The 19,101-nt window shown below is 53.3% G+C and overlaps 1 protein-coding gene across 1 annotated transcript; it reads right to left on the bottom strand.

The window, feature by feature from the left end:
- Window positions 1–5: 5 nt before the first annotated feature.
- On the bottom strand, window positions 6–18,318 carry ABCB8 (ATP binding cassette subfamily B member 8; the record flags this gene model as incomplete). Its single annotated transcript, XM_087948836.1, is given in 12 exon segments — window positions 6–25; window positions 28–49; window positions 561–594; window positions 691–796; window positions 2,463–2,560; window positions 3,061–3,146; window positions 4,760–4,921; window positions 5,109–5,214; window positions 5,412–5,506; window positions 7,099–7,248; window positions 9,496–9,802; window positions 18,009–18,318. Coding segments are annotated over 12 exon segments (1,212 nt in total), but the record flags the coding sequence as incomplete, so codon positions are not given.
- Between the last annotated feature and the right edge of the window lie 783 nt (window positions 18,319–19,101).

Below are 19,101 nucleotides of genomic sequence, written 5' to 3'. Positions count from 1 at the left end.
AGGTTCATGAACTCAAAGATGCGCGCCCGGCGCTCATGCCTCGTAAGACCTGCCGGAGGGAAGGAAGAGAGGCAGAGGGCGGTGGGGGAGGTGGAGGTGTCTCGAGGTACGAGCCGGGCCTCTCAGTCCCGGGCCCTCCTCCTCCTTCTCCTCCTGGGGAAAGAAAAAAACGCCAGCGGGGACGGTCCAGGCGTCCCTCAAATTGGCGACCGCAAAGGCGCTCCGTTCGTTTAAGGCCCGTTCCCCCGTTTCTTGCCACGTTTCTTCAGGCGTTAACTTGGTTGCACGGCGGTTAAGGGGAGTGGGCTTGCCCGTGGACTATGGTCGCAAAAGGGGGGAGGTCACAGGAAGCACCCCCCCACCCCACTGCCCAGGGACACTGCGAGGAACCAGTTGCCAAGCATCCGAAGGTATATCGTGCAACCACAGGGAACGCTGCGACAGTCATGGGAAACAAACCAACACACACTTTTTGGACCCCGGGACACTAAACGAACTGTCATTAAATCGAGGACTACCTGAACGTCGCCAAGAATCCCTCCCCGGCCAGCCCCACCTACCTGTCCAAAGAGGACCGACATGCTGGCCATGGACCTATCGAGAAAGAGAAGCAGACGGCTCTCTTTAAGAGCCAGACGGATCATCCGTCATTGGCGTAAGGGGACGGGAGGAGACGGGGGCTGGCCTTACCGTTGTACGGTCTGAGAGGAGACCAAAAACGACATGAGGTCCCCAGGCGTCATCTCTTGTCCGGCCATGAGGGACCCGCCGACAAAGATGGTGCCGAGCACAATACCTAGGAAGGGAAACAGCACGGCTGCACGGCGGACTTACCCCAAATTTTCCCGGCTTTGTTTGAGGGGACGATTTGGCAGCTGCGGCAGGCGAGCCCAGGCGCGTGCGGGCGACTCCGGAGCTTTGCACGAGAGCAAGCGCCGTCCGCTCCGACGAGCAGAACTTCGCGCGCTCGCCGCCTTGCAAATCTCGTCCACAACCCCGATTTTTCAACATGTATTGGGGGGGGGGGGTTCTGGTTTACATCAACCATTTAGAGAAGGGGGTCGACAAACCTGTGGAGCCGTGGCCTATAATCAGGTTGCGGGGTCATTTGCTACAAGTTCTCCTAAGAGGGAGCTATAGATCATGGTTTAATTCTCTTTCTTTTTTCTCTTTTGCACTGATGATCTCTCTTGATACTGAGGCTGACGGACTACGCAACGAGACTGACTAACCCTGTTTATTTTGATATTCTGTTGATATCTAAGTTTATCTGTTGTATTATGGTTTGATATTGGTCTGCTGTAAAAGACTTGAAACCGGTAAGAAGACTTTAGAACTGGATATTTCTCGACCGTTAAAACGTGTATGACATGGACTGTTTATTGTACTGTGCTATTTCTTCAAGTAAACATTAACACAACTTGTTCAACTCTGTGTTTATTCATAACTATTATATATTTAGTAAATAGTTAGTATATTTATTCATAACTGTTCCCATAAACCGTTTCCGTCCGTGTGCATATCCTTTTTATTCAAGGGTTATATATACTCCGCACATATCCTAACACTTGCCCTTCCCACCAAATCATCTCACCTAACCCTGGTCTGGGCCTCCAACTTGGAAGTCTGATTTAAAGGTAGTCCTCGACTTAACGACAGTTCGTATCATGACTGTTCAAAGTGACACCACTGAAAAAGGCGACCGAGGACCATTTTTTCCACGCTTACGACCTTTGGTGGTCCTGTCGTAAAAATTCAGGCGCTTCGGATGGATGACCGTTGGCTGGGTCCCAAGGTCAGGCAGCCTTGGGAGCAAAGCGACATTCAGGGAGGGGGGAAAGCCAGATTGACTTAACAATCGGGGTTACTAGCTTCACTTAAGCACGAGAAAGGTCGTCAAATGAGACCTCGCTGCCATTTTGGCCTCCGTTGTGGTCGTTAAGTCGAGGACTACCTGTATAGGTAAGGGAAAGGGAAAGGTTCCCCTTGCACATCCGTGCTCGTTGTTCCCGGCTCTAAAGGGCGGCACTCGTCTCCGTGACAAATCCGAAAAGCCGGCGTTGTCCAAAGACGTCTCCGTGGTCCCGTGGTTAGTGGGACTAAATGTTGCCGAAGACGCCGCAAACGCTGTTCCTTTCCCACCAAAGGTGGTCCCTGTTTTCCTACTGGCATGTTTTTACATGCTTTCGAACTGCTACGTTCGCAGAAGCCAGGACGAGGAAACGGGAGCTCCCTCCGTGACGTGGCGCTGGGGATTTGAACCGCCCAAACCTGCCAAACCTTCCTGATCTTAGCCGCCGAGCCACCTGCATATATATATATATATATATATATATATATATATATATATATATATATATCCTAATAATAATATATATATCCCTTACTGCCGCTCTCCTGAAAGGTCCTAATCAAGGGCGCCCACGGTCCCGCGTGGCCGACGCCGCGGAGCGTCTACTCACAGTTCAGGGCCACGTTGGAGAGTCCCTGGAAGAAGGCGATGCCCAGGCCCAGGTTCATGTTGAGGCGGCTGGAAATGTCCACTTCAGCGGCGTATTCTCTGCGAGGGGGAGAAGGGAGAAACGCACAACTCTTGGGCCGGGGTCACAGCACAGCCTACACCCAGGAGGGCGTCCAATTTTGAAGACCGGGTGGACTTCCAACCTCCCAGAATTCCCCCCCGTCCCCCAGCTAGCAAAGGGTTTCAAAATGGATAGGACGGGAAGAAGAAGCATTGTCGATAAACCGCTTTACTGCGTTTGTTAAGAGGGCAACTTTATTAGTAGATGGTGGGTGTGCAATGAATGTAATATATCACATTTTTTTTGATAGGAAAAGTTTATTAGCAGATTACGGGTATGCAGTAAACGTAATATATGACATACTTTTGATTAAGATAACTTAATTAGTAGATTGTGGGTATGCCGTAAACGTGCTATACAGAGTGAGAACAAAATGGCTGGCTGGGGAATCGTGGGAGTTGGACACCCACCCGTCTCACAGTTAAAAGCGTCCTTAAAGCGAGAGGGGCATTGACGTTTCTCCTTTGCGGTTACTCACTGGAGCTCTTTGGGTTCCATGGCAAAGGCCCGCACCGTCCGGACATTCCCCAAGGCCTCATCGGCCACAGCCGTAGCCTTGGACACCTGCCGGCGAAAGGAAGGAAGGAAAGAAGGAAAAATAAACTCGGGCACTGGCTGAGCATGAGCATTGGATGAAGAATGCGGCGAGGGTTATTGCCGTTTGAAGACGAAGAGTGGGTCCACCGCAGTGTTGACCACTTTAAGAGGCATTTATATAAGGGAGTCATTAGAGGGTGTGTTTTTCTCTCCTTGGGTCCGGTCTCCATTGCGGAGTTCTCCGTGTAGAGTGAAGAAGATCGATTATTTGTCAGGTATTTTGCCCACTGGGGATATTTCTGTCGACGTCTTGTATATAAACCACTGTTCAATCTCTCTCTCTGCGCTGCGTTTTACTCCTGGGTTACGTCATCACAGTATTGAGGATCCCGAAATTGAGGATTGATGCGCTCCATTCTCCCACTGGTCGGTGGGTGGGTAGGTGGGTTTTACGAGGATTGCAAATCCTCTGGCATCGTGGCATTTCCCCCTTTGGCGGCTCTTCGACACCGGGGAAGGCCAAACTCACTCTGCCCACCGAGTCCCCAACTTCCCCTAACGCCTGTACGAGAGAGTGAGATTGTACAACGGGCCGAAACTCGCTTCAACCAAACGTCTCGCTGAACAATCGGAAATGGGGGTGGATCGAATTGTGGCCGTTAAGTCAAGGACCGCCCGTAGATTCGGCACTTAGTCCAAAGATAGAAGGACTAGGAAAATGGTGGCTATGCGGCGAACATAATATATCCATTTTTTTGATGGGGAAATGTGATTAGTAGATGGTGAGTATGCGGCGAACATAATATATCAATTTTTTTTTATGGAGAAACGTGATTAATAGATGGTGAGTATGTGGAGAACATAATATATCCATTTTATTGATGGGGGAACGTGATTGGTAGCTGGTAAGTATGCGGCGAACATATCAATTTTTTTTGATGGGGAAACGTGATTAGTAGATGGTGAGTATGTGGAGAACATAATATATCCATTTTTTTGATGGGGAAGTATGATTAGTAGATGGTGAGTATGCAGCAACATAATATATCCATTTTTTTTGTTAGGGAAACGTGATTAGTAGCTGGTGAGTATGCGGCGAACATAATATATCCGTTTTTTTTTATGGGGAAACGTGATTAGTAGATGGTGGGTATGCGGCGAACATATCTTTTTTTTTTGGGGAAACGTGATTAATAGATGGTGAGTATGTGGAGAACATAATATATCCATTTTATTGATGGGGAAATGTGATTAGTAGATGGTGAGTATGCGGCGAACATATATCAATTTTTTTGATAGGGAAACGTGATTAGTAGATGGTGAGTATACGGCGAACATAATATATCCATTTTTTTGATGGGGAAGTATGATTAGTAGATGGTGAGTATGCGGCGAACATAATATATCCATTTTTTTGTTAGGGAAACGTGATTAGTAGCTGGTGAGTATGCGGCGAACATAATATATCCGTTTTTTTTTATGGGGAAACGTGATTAGTAGATGGTGGGTATGCGGCGAACATAATATATCCGGTTTTTTTGATGGGGAAACGTGATTAGTAGATGGTGGGTATGTGGCGAACACAATTTTTTGATGGGGAAACGTGATTAGTATCGTTCACACAGGTTATTTTTCCCTACCTGTTCTTGGGCTTTGCGGGAGAGCCTACGAAGAGAGGTGCCGAGAAAGGTCCCGATGCCCACCAGGAAGGGCATCACCACCACAAGGAGCCCGGTCAACTTGGGAGAAATCAGGTAAAGGGACACGAAACAGCCCACCGTCTGGGTGAGACTGCGCAGACCCTACAAAGGGGAAGAATGGACTCAGCGGAGAAGAGAAACGGGGGCATGAAAAGAGACTCCGCGTTAAAGAGGGAAGGGAAACACCCCCCCTCAGGCCTCCGTCCGCGCGAGTTGGGCCTTAAATCAGGAGTAGGGTTGCCCCCATTTCCCCTGAACCTTCCACCCTCTGTCCCGTCGTAAGCCAAACCTGAGAGATGACCAGCTTGAAAGAAGATTTGAATTCCTGGATGTCGGCGGTCAGGCGGTTGACCAGGTGGCCCGTCTGGTTGGCATCGAAGAAGGCTATATCTTCCCTTGGGGAAAGGAGAGAACCAGGGTTAGGAGGAACAGGCGGCTCCGAGGGGCCTTCCAACTCCGGGGTTCTCTCTCTGGGTCTCCTGCTTGGAGCGGGCAGGTTGGACTAGATGACCTCGGAGGTCCCTTCCAGAGCCTGATTCAATGCAGTCCCCTCTGGAGCTGCCCACCCCACCCTGGTTTCCCTCGCCGTTACCGGAGGAAGGATGAGAAAAGCTGCTTCCGCATACTGCCGGCTACCTTCTCCCCGATCCAGGACAGCAGCAGGATGTAGCCGAAGGTTAACATGCCCTGCGGCCACAGAGGAGGAGGAGGAAAAAAAAAGAGAGAGTTGTGTGTCACCATCTGGAGCTGTGCGCCTGCCAACTCCGACGTCGAGCGTTGATACGCTCCACTCCGTTGGTTGGTGGGTGGGTTTTACGGGGATTCAGACATAGAATTCCGACGTTGAGGATTGATGCGCTGCACTCCCCCGTTGGTTGGTGGGTGAGTGGGTGGGTTTTCCGGGGATTCAGACAGACATAGAATCCTGACGTTGAGGATTGATGCGCTCCACTCCCCCGTTGGTTGGTGGGTGAATGGGTGGGTTTTACGGTGATTCAGACATAGAATCCCGACGTTGAGGATTGATGCGCTCTATTCCCCATTGGTTCGATGGTGGGTGGGTGGGTTTTACAGGGATTCAGACAGACATAGAATCCCGACGTTGAGGATTGATGCGCTCCATTCCCCATTGTTGGTGGGTGGGTGGGTGGGTTTTACGGGAATCTGACATACAATCCCGACATTGACGATTGATGCGCTCCATTCTCCTATTGGTTGGTGGGTGGGTGGGTGGGTTTTACGGGGCTTCTGAGATAGAATCCTGACATTGAGGATTGATGCGCTCCACTCCCCCATTGGTTGGTGGGTGGGTGGGTTTTACGGGGCTTCTGAGATAGAATCCTGACATTGAGAATTGATGCGCTCCACTCCCCCATTGGTTGGTGGGTGGGTTTTACAGGGATTCAGACAGACATAGAATCCCGACGTTGAGGATTGATGCGCTCCATTCCCCCATTGTTGGTGGATGGGTGGGTTTTACGGGGATTCTGACATACAACCCCAACATTGAGGAATTGATGCGCTCCACTCCCCATTGGTTGGTGGGTGGGTGGGTGGGTTTTACGGGATTCTGACATAGAATCCCGACGTTGAGGATTGATGCGCTCCACTCCCCGTTGGTTGGTGGATGAGTGGGTGGGTTTTATGGGGATTCTGACATAGAATCCCGACATTGAGATTGATGCGCTCCATTCCCCATTGTTGGTGGGTGGGTGGGTGGGTTTTACGGGAATCTGACATACAATCCCGACATTGACGATTAATGCGCTCCATTCTCCTATTGGTTGGTGGGTGGGTGGGTGGGTTTTACGGGGCTTCTGAGATAGAATCCTGACATTGAGGATTGATGCGCTCCACTCCCCCATTGGTTGGTGGGTGAGTGGGTTTACGGGATTCTGACATAGAATCCCGACATTGAGAATTGATGCGCTCCACTCCCCATTGGTTGGTGGGTGGGTTTTACAGGGATTCAGACAGACATAGAATCCCGACGTTGAGGATTGATGCGCTCCACTCCCCGTTGGTTGGTGGGTGGGTGGGTGGGTTTTCGGGATTCTGACATAGAATCCCGACGTTGAGATTGATGCGCTCCACTCCCCCGTTGGTTGGTGGGTGAGTGGGTGGGTTTTATGGGGATTCTGACATAGAAATCCCGACATTGAGGATTGATGCGCTCCACTCCCCCATTGGTCGGTGGGTGACTGGGTTTTACGGGGATGCTGACCGAAATCGGAATCCCAGCCCGTGGATCGAAAGGAAGGTGGGAAGACGACAATCACCTGGAGGCCGTAGATGGTCAGCAGGCGCAGGGCTGGCTCGCGCACCATGCGCAGGTAATCGCCCACCCGCATGTGCTTGGCCACCACGTTCACCATCTGACCCAGCAGCAAGGGGATGTGGATGTTGAGCATGGCCGCTCCGATGGCAAACTGGAGGACCAGAAAGAGAAAGGCTTGGGGAAAAAAAAACACACTCGCTGGTTCGACGAGGAGCGCCGGGAGCCGGACGTGTCCGGCAAGCCAGCACAAAAAAGCTCCTATCATCTTTGGTTGCATGAACATTTCCTTCCTTCCTTCCTTCCATCTTTCTCCTTCCTTCCTTCTCCCATTTCTTCCACTTTCTTTCCTTCTCCCATTCCTTCCCTCTTCCTTCTTTCTCCTGACTTCTCTCCATCTTCCTTTTTCTCCTTCCTTCCTTCTCCCGTTACTTCCTTCTATTCCTTCCTTCCTTTTCCATTTCTTCCACCTTTCCCCTTCCTTCTTTCCTTCTCCCAGTCCTTCCTTTTTTTCCTTCTCCTTCCTTCCATCTTCCTCCTTGTTCCTTCCTTCCTTCTCCCTTCGTTCCATCTTTCCCCTTCCTTCCTTCCTGCTCCCATTCCAACATTCTTCTTTCTTGCTTCCTTCTCCCATTCCTTCCATCTTCCTTCTTTCTCTCCTTCATCTTTTTCTTCCTTCTCCTATTCCATCTCCTTCCTTCTTTCTCCCATTCCATCGGCCTTCCTTTTCCTTCCTTCCTTTTCCCATTACTTCCTTCTATTCTTTCCTTCTTCCTTTTCCATTTCTTCCATCTTTCTTTCCTTCCCTCCTTCTCCCATTCCTTCCTCCTACCTTCCTTGCCTCCTTACCTCCTTCCTTCCATCTTCCTTCTTTCTCCTTCCTTACTTTCATCTTCCTTTTTTCTCTTTCCTTCCTTCTCCCATTATTTCCCACTATTCCTTCCTTTTCATTCCTTCCTTGCTTTTCCATTTCTTCCACCTTTCTTCTTCCTTCCTTCCTTCTCCCATTCCCTCCATCTGCCTCATTCCTTCCTTCTATTCCTCCCCTTCCTTCCTTCCTTTTCCATTTTTCTTCCATCTTTCTCCTTCCTTCTCCTCCTTCCTTCTCCCATTCCTTCCTCCCTTCCCCATTCCTTCCTTCTTCTTTTTTGTTCCTTCCTTCCATTCTTTCTTTCCATTCCTTCCTTCCTTCCTCCCTTCTCTTCCTTTCTCTTCCTTCCTTCCTTCCTTTCCTCCCATTCTCTTCCTTCCTTCCTTCCTTCCTCCCATTCTCTTTCTTTGTTCCTACCTTCCTTCCTTCCCATTCTCTTCCTTCCTTCCTTCCTTCCCTCCCTTCCTCCCATTCTCTTCCTTCCTTCCTTCCTTCCTCCCATTCTTTCTTCTGTTCCTTCCTTCCTTCCTTCCTTCCTTCCTTCCTTCCTTCCTTCCTTCCTTCCTTCCTTCCTTCCTTCCTTCCTTCCTTCCTTCCCCTCCCATTCTCTTTCCTTGGTTCCTTCCTTCCTTCCTTCCTTCCTCCCATTCTCTTCTCTTCCTTCCTTCCTTCCTTCCTTCCTTCCTTCCTTCCCTCCCATTCTTTCTTTGTTCCTTCCTTCCTTTCCTTCCCTTCCTTCCTTCCTTCCTCCCATTCTCTTTCTTTGTTCCTTCCTTCCTTCCTTCCTTCCCATTCCTCCCATTCTCTTTCTCTTCTTCCTTCCCTCCCCTTCCTTTCCATTCTCCTTCCTTCCTTCCTTCCTCCCATTCTCTTCCTTCCTTCCTTCCTTCCTTCCTCCCATTCCCATTCCTTCCTTCCTTCCTTCCTTCCTCCCATTCTCTTCTTCCTTCCTTCCTTCCTTCCTTCCCTCCTCCCATTCCCTTCCTTCCTTCCTTCCTCCTCCCATTCCTTCCTTCCTTCTCTTCCTTCCCCTTCCTCCCATTCTCTTCCTTCCTCCCTTCCTCCCATTCTCTTCCTTCCTTCCTTCCTTCCCCCCCCATTCCTCCCTTCCTTCCTTCCTCCCTTCCTCCTTCTCTTCCTTCCTTCCTTCCTTCCTTCCTTCCTTCCTTCCTTCCTTCCTTCCTTCCTTCCTTCCTTCCTTCCTTCCTCCCATTCTCTTCCTTCCTTCCTTCCCTCCCTTCCTCCCTCCATTCTCTTCCTTCCTTCCTTCCTCCCTTCCTCCCATTCTCTTCCTTCCTTCCTTCCTTCCTCCCATTCTCTTCCTTCCTTCCTTCCTTCCTTCCCTCCTCCCATTCCTTCCTTCCTTCCTTCCTTCCTTTTCCCTTTCTTCCCATTCTCTCCTTCCTTCCCTCTCCTCTGTCTCCCACCTTCCACCTTCCCACCCAACGCTCCTTCTACGCTGGCCTGCTCCGCACCCCTGACCTCCTCCTCCCCGCCGCGCGCTCTTAACCCCGGGACGAAGACCCTCACCGCGATGGCCGCCGTTACCGCCAGGAGCTGCGGGCGCAGGAATTTCCAAAACATCAGCCAGTTGAAATCCGGCTCTTTCTCCCCGGGCACGCAGATCATTTCCACTTTGGCCGCTTCCTGGCACCAGGCCCTCTTGCCGAAGCCGGCGCCCAGCCCCACCAACGCCGGCCCGCCGGCCCACACCGCCGCCATCCGGCCCAGCGGGACCAGGTGGCGAGGCAAGGCCAACAGGACGGCCGGGGAGAGCCTAGGGGCGGGGCGGGGATCCCGGCGAAGGCCGGCGTTCCGGGCGTGGCTCCCGGAGTGCCTGCGGGGAAGGGAAGAGAGCGAGAAGGAAGGAGGGGGAAACAACAAAACAAAAAACAAAAAAAACTCGCCCAAGGGAATCGGGGCCCTTTCCTCTCCCCGTAAGCCAGCCAACTCACGTTGGTCCCTTTCTCTGTTCCTGCCCTGCGGGCTCCAGGATGAAGAAAACAAAAACAAAAACTCGAACAGCTGTGGCTAATGGAAGGGAATCAGGGCCCTTTCCTCTCCCCGTAAGCCAGCCAACTCACGTTGGTCCCTTTCTCGGTTCCTGCCCTGCAGGCCCCAGGATGAAGAAAAAAAAGGAAAAAAAAAAACTCGAACAGCTGTGGCTAATGGAAGGGAATCAGGGCCCTTTCACTCTCCCCGTAAGCCAGCCAATTCACATTGGTCCCTTCTGTTCCTGCCCTGCAGGCCAGGATGAAGAAAAGAAAACAAAAGGCTTCAGAATGAGAAAAAACCCTCAAACAGCCCTGCGGGTGGGATGGCTAATGGAAGGGAATCAGGGCCCTTTCCTCTCCCCGTAAGCCAGCCAATTCACGTTGGTCCCTTTCTCTGTTCCTGCCCTGCGGGTCCCAGGATGAAGAAAAAAAAAACTCAAACAGCTGTGGCTAATGGAAGGGAATCAGGGCCCTTTCCTCTCCCGTAAGCCAGCCAACTCACGTTGGTCCCTTCTCGGTTCCTGCCCTGCACGGGCCTCCAGGATGAAGAAAAAAAAACCAAAAACTCGAACAGCTGTGGCTAATGAAGGGAATCAGGGCCCTTTCCTCTCCCGTAAGCCAGCCAACTCACGTTGGTCCCTTTCTCTGTTCCTGCCCTGCGCCAACTCCGTTGGTCCCAGCACCTCCCAGGATGAAGAAGGAAAAAAAAAACTCGAACAGTTGTGGCTAATGGAGAGGGAATCAGGGCCCTTTCCTCTCCCGTAAGCCAGCCAACTCACGTTGGTCCCTTCTCTGTTCCTGCCCTGCGGGCCCCAGGATGAAGAAAAAAAAACAAAAAACTCGAACAGCTGTGGCTAATGGAAGGAATCAGGGCCCTTTCCTCTCCCCGTAAGCCAGCCAATTCACGTTGGTCCCTTTCTCTGTTCCTGCCCTGCAGGCCCAGGATGAAGAAGGAAAAAAAAACTCGAACAGTTGTGGCTAATGGAAGGGAATGAGGGCCCTTTCCTCTCCCCGTAAGCCAGCCAATTCACGTTGGTCCCTTCTGTTCCTGCCCTGCAGGCCCAGGATGAAGAAAAAACTCAAATAGCTGTGGCTAATGGAAGGGAATCAGGGCCCTTTCCTCTCCCCGTAAGCCAGCCAACTCACGTTGGTCCCTTCTCTCTTCCTTGCCCCTTGGAGCCCAGGAGGAAGAGTCTTCTGCTGAACCTCTTCTCCCTTGTTTCTACCTCTCCCCTGCTCTGCCCCGCCGGATTGTGCCCCTTCCCTAAAGTTTCTTCCTCACTCGGCGGCGTCCCGCTCTCGACGGAAGGTGGCCGCTCGGGATTTGCCTTCCTCCCGAGTCGGAGTCCGGCGGAGGCCTCCGCCAAAGGGAGGCCTGCCCGCTTCTTCTGGTTCATCCCCACCCTCCCCTCCCTGGTCTTGGCGGTCCCCACCCACTCAAGCCAGGATTCCACACAACGGTGCGGCCGAAGAAGCCCTGGCGCCGGCGATCGGCGAAGACTCCGAGCGGTTCGGCTCGCTGCTCATGCCTTGACCTTTGGGTTAGAGGGTAGAGGAGGAGGAGGAAAAGGAAGAGGAGGAGAGGAGATGGAAGATGGAGGAGAAAAAGGAAGAGGAAGAAGGAGAAGAGAAGAGGAGGAGAAAAGGAGAAGAAGGAAAAAGAGAAGGAAGAAGAAAGAGAGAAGGAAGAGGAAGAGGAGGAAGGAGAGGAGAAAGAGGAAGAGGAGGAAGCGGGAGGAGGAAAGAAGAGGAAGAAGAAGGAGGAAGAAGAAGAAAGAAAGGAGGAGGGAGGAGAGGGAGGAGGAGGAGGAAAAGGAAGAAAGAGAAGGAAGAGGAAGGCGAGAGGAGGAGATAGAGGAAGAGGAAGAAAGGAGGATGGAGAGGAAGGAGGAGAGGAGGAAGAAGAAGGAAGAACGAGGAGAGGAGGAGGAAAGGAGAGAGGAGGAGGAGGAAAAGGGAAGGAGGAGGAAGAGGAAGAAGAGGAGGAGGAGGAGGAAGGAGAAGGAAAAGAAGAGGAAGGAAGGAGGAAAAAGGAGAAGGAGGAGGAAAGGAAGGAGAGGGAGGAGGAAGGAAGGAAGGAGGAGAGGAAAGGAAGAAGAGGAGAAGGAGGAGGAAGGGAGGAGGAGGAGGGAGGAGGAGGAGGAGGAGGAGAAGGGAGGAGGAGGAAGGACAACGCTGTGGGATCCTTGGGGCTCCCTGAGCTGGGTGGTTTTCGGGGAAGGCGTTTCAGGACCCGACAAGGGAATAGCATCCGTGCTGGAAGGAGGGGAAGAGAGGAAGAAGAAAAGAAGGAGAAAGGAGAAAGGAAGAGGAGGTCACCCAGAGGAAAAAAAAAAAACTTTCACTCCCTGCAGGTTTTTTTCTCTCCTTCCTTCCTCCTTCCTTCCTTCCCCTCCTCCTTCTTTCTTCCTTCCTTCCTCCCTCCCTTCCTTTCCTCCTCCCTCCTTCCTTCCCTTCCTTCCTCTTTCCTTCCTCCCTCCCTTCTTCTCTCCTCCCTTCCTTCTTTCCTTCCTTCCTCCCTCCCTCCTTCTTTTCTCTCCTTCCTTCCTTCCTTCCTTCCCCTCCACTCCACTCCCTTCTTTTCTCTTCCTTCCTTCTCTTCCTTCCTTCCTTCCTCCTCCCTCCCTTTTTTCTCTCCTTCCTTCCTTCTTTCCTTCCTCTACTTCCTCCCACTCCCCTCCCCTTCTTTTCTCTCCTTCCTTCCTTCCTTCCTTCCTTCCTCCCACTCCCTCCCTTCTTTTCTCTCCTTCCTTCCTTCCTTCCTTCCTTCCTCCTCCTCCCTCCCTCCTTCTTCTTTCTCCTTCCTTCCCTCTTCCTCCTCCTCCCTTCTTCTCTCCTTCCTTCCTCCCTCCCTTCCTTCCTCCACTCCCTCCCTTCCTTCCTTCTCCTCCTTCCTTCCTTCTTCTTTTCTTCCTTCCCTTCTTTTTCCTTCCCTCCCTCCCTCCTTCTTCTCCTCCTTCCTTCTCTCCTTCCTTCTTCCCTCCTTCCTTCCCTCCTCCTCCCCTCCTTCTTCTTCCTTCCTTCTTTCCTTCCTTCCCTCTTTCCTCCCACTCCTCCCTTTTCTCTCCTTCCTTCCCTCCTTTCCTCCCTCCCCTCCTTCCTTCTCCTCCTTCCCTTCCTTCTTTCCTTCCTTCCCTCTTTCCTCCCACTCCTTCCTTCTTTTCTCTCCTTCCTTCCTTCCTTTTTCCTTTCCTCCCCTCCCTCCCTTCTTTTCTCTTCCTTCCTTCCTTCAGCCTTTTCCTCCCACTCCTCCCTTCTTTTCTCTCCTTCCCTTCCTTCCTTCCTTCCTTCCTCCCACTCCCTCCCTTCTTTTCTCTCCTTCCTTCTTTCCTTCCTTCCCTCTTTCCTCCCCACTCCCTTTTTCTCTCCTTCCTTCCTTCTTTCCTTCCTTCGCCCACTCCCTCCCTTCTTTTCTCTCTCCTTCCTTCCTTCTTTCCTTCCTTCCCCTTCCTCCCTCCCTCCCTTCTTTTCTCTCCTTCCCTTTCTCTCCTTCCTCACCTCCTCCTCTTTCTCTCTTCCTTCCTTCCCTTCCTTTCCTCCCACTCCTCCCTTCTTTTCTCCTTCCTTCCTTCTTTCCTTCCTTCCTCCCACTCCCTCCCTTTTCTCTCCTTCCTTCCTTCCTTCCTTCCTTCCTTCTTTCCTCCCTCTCCCTCCCTTTTCTCTCCTTCCTTCCTTCTTTCCTTCCTTCCTCCCACTCCCTCCCTTCTTCTCCTCCTTCCTTCCTTCCTTCCTTCCCTCTTCCTCCCACTCCCTCCCTTCTTTCCTCTCCTTCCTTCCTTCTTCCTTCCTTCCTCCCCTCCTCCCTTCTTTTCTCCTTCCTTCCTTCCTTCCTTCCTTCCTCTTTCCTCCCACTCCCTCCCCTTTTCCTCCTTCCTTCCTTCCTTTCCTTCCTTCCCACTCCTCCTTCCCTCCTTCCTTCCTTCTTCCTTCCTTCCCCTCTCCTCCCTCCTCCCTCCTTTTCTCTCCTTCCTTCCTTCCTTCCTTCCTTCCTTCCCTCCCTTCTTGAGAGTCCCTCCTTCTTTCCTTCTTTCCTTCCTTCCCTCCCTTCCTCCCACTTCCCTTTCCCTCCTCCTTCTCTCCTTCCTTCCTTCTTTCCTTCCTTCCTCTTTCCTCCCCACTCCCTCCCTTCCTTTTCTCTCCTTCCTTCCTTCTTTCCTTCCTTCCTCTTTCCTCTCCCTTTCTCCCTCCTTCCTTCCTTCTCTTCCTTCCTTCCTTCTTTCCTTCCTTCCTTCTTTCCTCCTTCCTTCCTTCCTTCCTTCTTCCTTCCTTCCTCTCCCCCTACTCCTCCCTTCTTTTCTCTCCTTCCTTCCTTCTTTCCTTCCTTCCTCTTTCCTCCCCACTCCCCTCCCTTCTTTCTCTCCTTCCTTCCTTCTTTCCTTCCTTCCTTTTCCTCCCACTCCCTCCCTTCTTTCTCTCCTTCCTTCCTTCCTTCCTTCCTTCCCTTCCTCCCTCCCTCCCTTCTTTTCTCCTTCCTTCCTTCCTTCTTTCCTTCCTTCCCTCCTTCCCTTCCTTCACTCCTCCTTCCTTCTCCCTTCCTTCCCTCCTTTCCTCCCACTCCCTCCCTTCTTTTCTCCTTCCTTCCTTCTTTCCTTCCTTCCCTCTTTCCTCCCACTCCTTCCTTTTTCTCCTTCCTTCCTTCTTTCCTTCCTTCCCTTTTCCTCCCACTCCCTCCCTTCTTTCTCTCTTCCTTCCTTCCTTCTTTCCTTCCTTCCTTCCTCCCTCTCCTCCCTTCTTTTCTCTCCTTCCTTCCTTCCTTCTTTCCTTCCTTCCTCCCACTCCTTCCCTTTTCTCTCCTTCCTTCCCTTCTTTCCTCCCACTCCCTCCCTTTTCTCCTTCTTCCTTCCTTCCTTCCTTCCCTCTTTCCTCCCACTCCCTCCCTTCTTTTCTCCTTCCTTCCTTCCCTTCCTCCCTCTTTCCTCCCACTCCCTCCCTTCTTTCTCCTTCCTTCCTTCTCCTTCCTTCCCCTCTTTCCTCCCCTTCCTTCCTTTTCTCCTTCCTTCCTCTTTCCTTCCTTCCTTTCTCCTCCTCCCTCTCCTTCCCTTTTCTCTCCTTCCTTCCTTCTTTCCTTCCTTCCCTTCCTCCCACTCCCTCCCTTTTCTCTCCTTCCTTCCTTCCTTCCTTCCTTCCTTCCTCCCTCCCCTTTTCTCCCTTTTCCTCCTTCCTTCCTTCTTTCCTTCCTTCCTCTCCTCTCCTTCCTCCCTCCCTTCTTCCTTCCCTCCCTCCTTCTCTTCCTTTCCTTTCTTCCTTCCTTCCTCTCTTTCCTCCCACTCCCTCCCTTCTTTTCCTCCTTCCTTCCTTCTTTCCTTCCTCCCACTCCCTCCCTTCTTTTCTCCTTCCTTCCTTCTTTCCTTCCTTCCCTCTTTCCTCCCACTCCTCCCTCCTTTTCTCTCCTTCCTTCCTTCTTTCCTTCCTTCCTTACTCCCTCCTTCTTTTCCTCCTTCCTTCTTTCCTTCCTTCCTTCTTTCCTTCCTCCCACTCTCTCCCTTCTTTTCTCCTTCCTTCCTTCTTTCCTTCCTTCCCTCTTTCCTCCCTCCCTCTCTCCTTTTTCTCTCCTTCCTTCCTTCTTTCCTTCCTTCCTTCCTCCCTCCTTCTTTTCTCTCCTTCCTTCCTTCTTTCCTTCCTTCCTCTCTTCCTCCCACTCCCTCCCTTCTTTCCTTCCTTCCTTCCTTCCTTCCTTCCTTCCTTCCTTCCTTCCTTCCTTCCCTCTTTCCCCCACTCCCTCCCTTCTTTTCTCTCCTTCCTTCCTTCTTTCCTTCCTTCCCTTTCCTCCCACTCCCTCCCTTCTTTTCTCTCCTTTCTTCCTTCTTTCCTTCCTTCCCTCTTTCCTCCTATTCATTCTGTGAGGGGCCAAGAAGAGCGGGGGAGGAGGGGAGGGGTCGGACTAGATGCCCTCCGAGGTCCCTATTCTCTTCATTCTGTGAGGGGAGCTAGAAGAGGGGTGAGGAGGGAGGGGAGGTCGGACTAGATGCCCTCCGAGGTCCCTATTCTCTTCATTCTGTGGGGGGCTAGAAGAGCGGGGAGGGAGGGGAGGGTCGGACTAGATGACCTCAGAGGTCCCTATTCATTCTGTGAGGGGGGCCAGAAGAGGCGGGGAGGAGGGGAGGGTCAGACTAGATGACCTCCGAGGTCTTAATTCTGTGAGAGGGGGCTAGAAGACCGGGAAGAGGGGGAGGGTCAGACTAGATGCCCTCCGAGGTCCCTATTCTCTTCATTCTGTGAGGGGGCTAGAAGAGCGAGGGAGGAGGGGGAGGGTCAGACTAGATGACCTCCGAGGTCCCTATTCTCTTCATTCTGTGAGGGGGGCTAGAAGAGCGGGGAGGAGGGGAGGGTCAGACTAGATGACCTCCCAGGTCCCTATTCTCTTCATTCTGTGAGGGGGGCTAGAAGAGGAGGGGAGGGAGAGGAATCCGAACTGGAGGGTCAGACTAGATGACCTCCGAGGTCCCTATTCTCTTCATTCGGGGGAGAGCTAGAAGGCGGGGGGGTGTTGGACTAGATGATCTCGAGGATCCCCCTCCCATTCTTCTCCTCTTTAATTCTGTGAAGGGGCTATAAGGAGGGGGGGAGGAGCGGGGTTTGGGGGTCGGACTAGATGACCTCCCAGGTCCCTTCCAAAATCGTTTCTTCTCCTGGTTGACCCGGGGAGGGAGGGGCTGGACTAGATGACCCTCGAGGGCCCCAATTCTTCTCTGATTCTGTGATGTGGGGGGTGGACTAGATGACCTCGAGGACCCCAATAATTCTCTTTCTGTGAAGGGGGCTGGACTAGATGACCCGAGGACCCCAATCATTCTTCTCTTTCTGTGAAGGGGGCTGGACTAGATGACTCCGAGGCCCCAATAATTTTTCTCTAATTCTGTGAGGGGGGCTGGACTAGATGATCTCGGGGGCCCCATTCTCTGATTCTGTGAAAGGGGGCTGGACTAGATGACCTCGAGGACCCCAATAATTCTTCTCTTTCTGTGAAGGGGGGCTGGACTAGATGACCCCGAGGGCCCCAATGATTCTTCTCTAATTCTGTGAGGGGGCTGGACTAGATGACCTCGAGGCCCCCATTCTCTGATTCTGTGAAAGGGGGCTGGACTAGATGACCTCGAGGACCCCAATCATTCTTCTCTTTCTGTGAAGGGGCTGGACTAGATGACCCGAGGGCCCCAATAATTCTTCTCTAATTCTGTGAGGGGCTGGACTAGATGACCTCGAGGCCCCCATTCTCTGATTCTGTGAAAGGGGGGCTGGACTAGATGACCTCGAGGAGCCCAATCATTCTTCTCTTTCTGTGAAGGGGGGCTGGACTAGATGACCCCGAGGCCCCAATAATTCTTCTCTAATTCTGTGAGGGGGCTGGACTAGATGACCTTGAGGGCCCCCATTCTCTGATTCTGTATGGGGGGCTGGACTAGATGACCTCCAGGGCCCCAATTCTCTAATTCTGTGAAGGGGCTGGACTAGATGACCTCCAGGGCCCCAATTCTCTTATTTCTGTGAGGGGGCTGGACTAGATGCCCTCGAGGCCCCCAATTCCTCTGATGCTGTGAGGGGGCTGGACTAGATGACCTCCAGGGTCCCAATTCTCTTATTTCTCTGAGGGGGGCTGGACTAGATGCCCTCGAGGCCCCCCAATTCCTCTGATCCTGTGAGGGGGGCTGGACTAGATGACCTCAGGGGCCCCAATTCTCTGATTTCTGTGAGGGGCTGGACTAGGTGACCTCGAGGGGCCCCACTCCTCCTCTCCTCTGGTGCTGTGATGGGGGTTGGACTAGATGACCTCGCGGGGTCCCTTCCTGATCGAGCGAGGCCAAAAGATCCCCCCATTGAAAGGAGGGGGAGAAGGCACTGCGCATGCGCGCTCCGCCCCTCAGCCTCGTCGACCCCTGGCAAGCGAAGAAAGGGAAAGGGACTTTCGCTCTCAGCTGCTCTTCCCCCCGCCCCGGCCAATAGGAGAGGAGTAAAGGGGAGGGACTACGACTCCCAGAAGGCTCCGCGAAGCGGCTTCGGGCACTTCCTTTTCCCCCTCTCCTTCCCTCCCTTCCTCCCCGTGGCGGTTACCTGGCAACGCCGCCGGGACCTTTCATGGCCGCCTCCCGGGTCGGGGAAGCCGCCTCGGGCCGTAAAGGGAGCAGCGGCTCCCGGGAAGGCCCGGCCGCAGCAGAGCCAGCCGGGCCAGCAACATTGCGGCGGAGCGAAAGTTGGCTCCCGTTCAAACGGCCCTCAACGAACGGTCGCCGCCGCCGCCGCCGCCAACCCACAATGCCCCGCGCGGAAAGGAGGGGGGCGTGGCCGAGGCGCGCGGGAGAGACGGACAAACCGCGCAGGCGCCGAGCGAGGAGGCGCTTGGCTCCGCCCACCTCGCCGGCTCCGGAGGAGGGGAAAAAACGAGACGAGGCCAAAACAAGAGGCGGGGGGGGTCACGCTGCTTCTCCGACTGCGCAGGCGCGAGGAAGAATAAGGAAGAAGAGTGAGGCGAAAGGAGGCGAGGCCACGCCCCTCCTCTCTGAGCGGCCAGCCTATTGCGCAGGCGCGAAAAACATCCGTTGAGGTTGGTCCCAGGCCTCTCCACCCTCCGCAGGCGCAGTAACTCAAAACAAGAGGCGGGTGCGCGGTCACGCTGCTCTCCGACTGCGCAGGCGCGAGGAAGACGCCTTTGGGGAAACGAGGCGAGGCCACGCCCCTCCTCTCCAGCAGCCCAGCCTATTGCGCAGGCGCGACAAGAAAACCCGTCGAGGTTGGTCCCAGGCCTCTCCACCCTCCCGCAGGCGCAGGAAGACTCAAGGCGAGGCAAAACAAGCTGCTCTCCGACTGCGCAGGCGCGAGGAAGAAAAACGAAGAAGAGTGGGGGTTCTGGGCATGCGCGTCTGGCCCCTCCCGACGATCCACGGCAATAGCGATCCGACCCGAGGGAGGAAGTCCGAGGCGGAAATCCCGGCCGCGCAGGCGCCTGCTAAGGTTGTGTGAAGCCAAGTGGGGGAACCGCGCAGGCGCACTCGTGGGGCGAGGCGGGACCTCTCCCTTTTGGAGGCGGGGCCTCGGCAGCCGCGGGGTCCCGGGGCCCGGCGTGACTCAGGCGGCCCGTCGTGGCTCGGTGAGCGACCGCTTTATCCACCCCCATCCTCCGGGGAGCCTCTTCGGACGGGGTGACGGG

The sequence above is a fragment of the Notechis scutatus genome, unplaced genomic scaffold (assembly GCF_049901735.1).
Source record: "Notechis scutatus isolate UNSWTSFEM ecotype Mainland unplaced genomic scaffold, rNotScu1.2 NSCUSCF24, whole genome shotgun sequence".
Taxonomy (NCBI): Eukaryota; Metazoa; Chordata; class Lepidosauria; order Squamata; family Elapidae; genus Notechis; species Notechis scutatus.
This window is presented reverse-complemented; position numbering and strand designations above follow the sequence as displayed.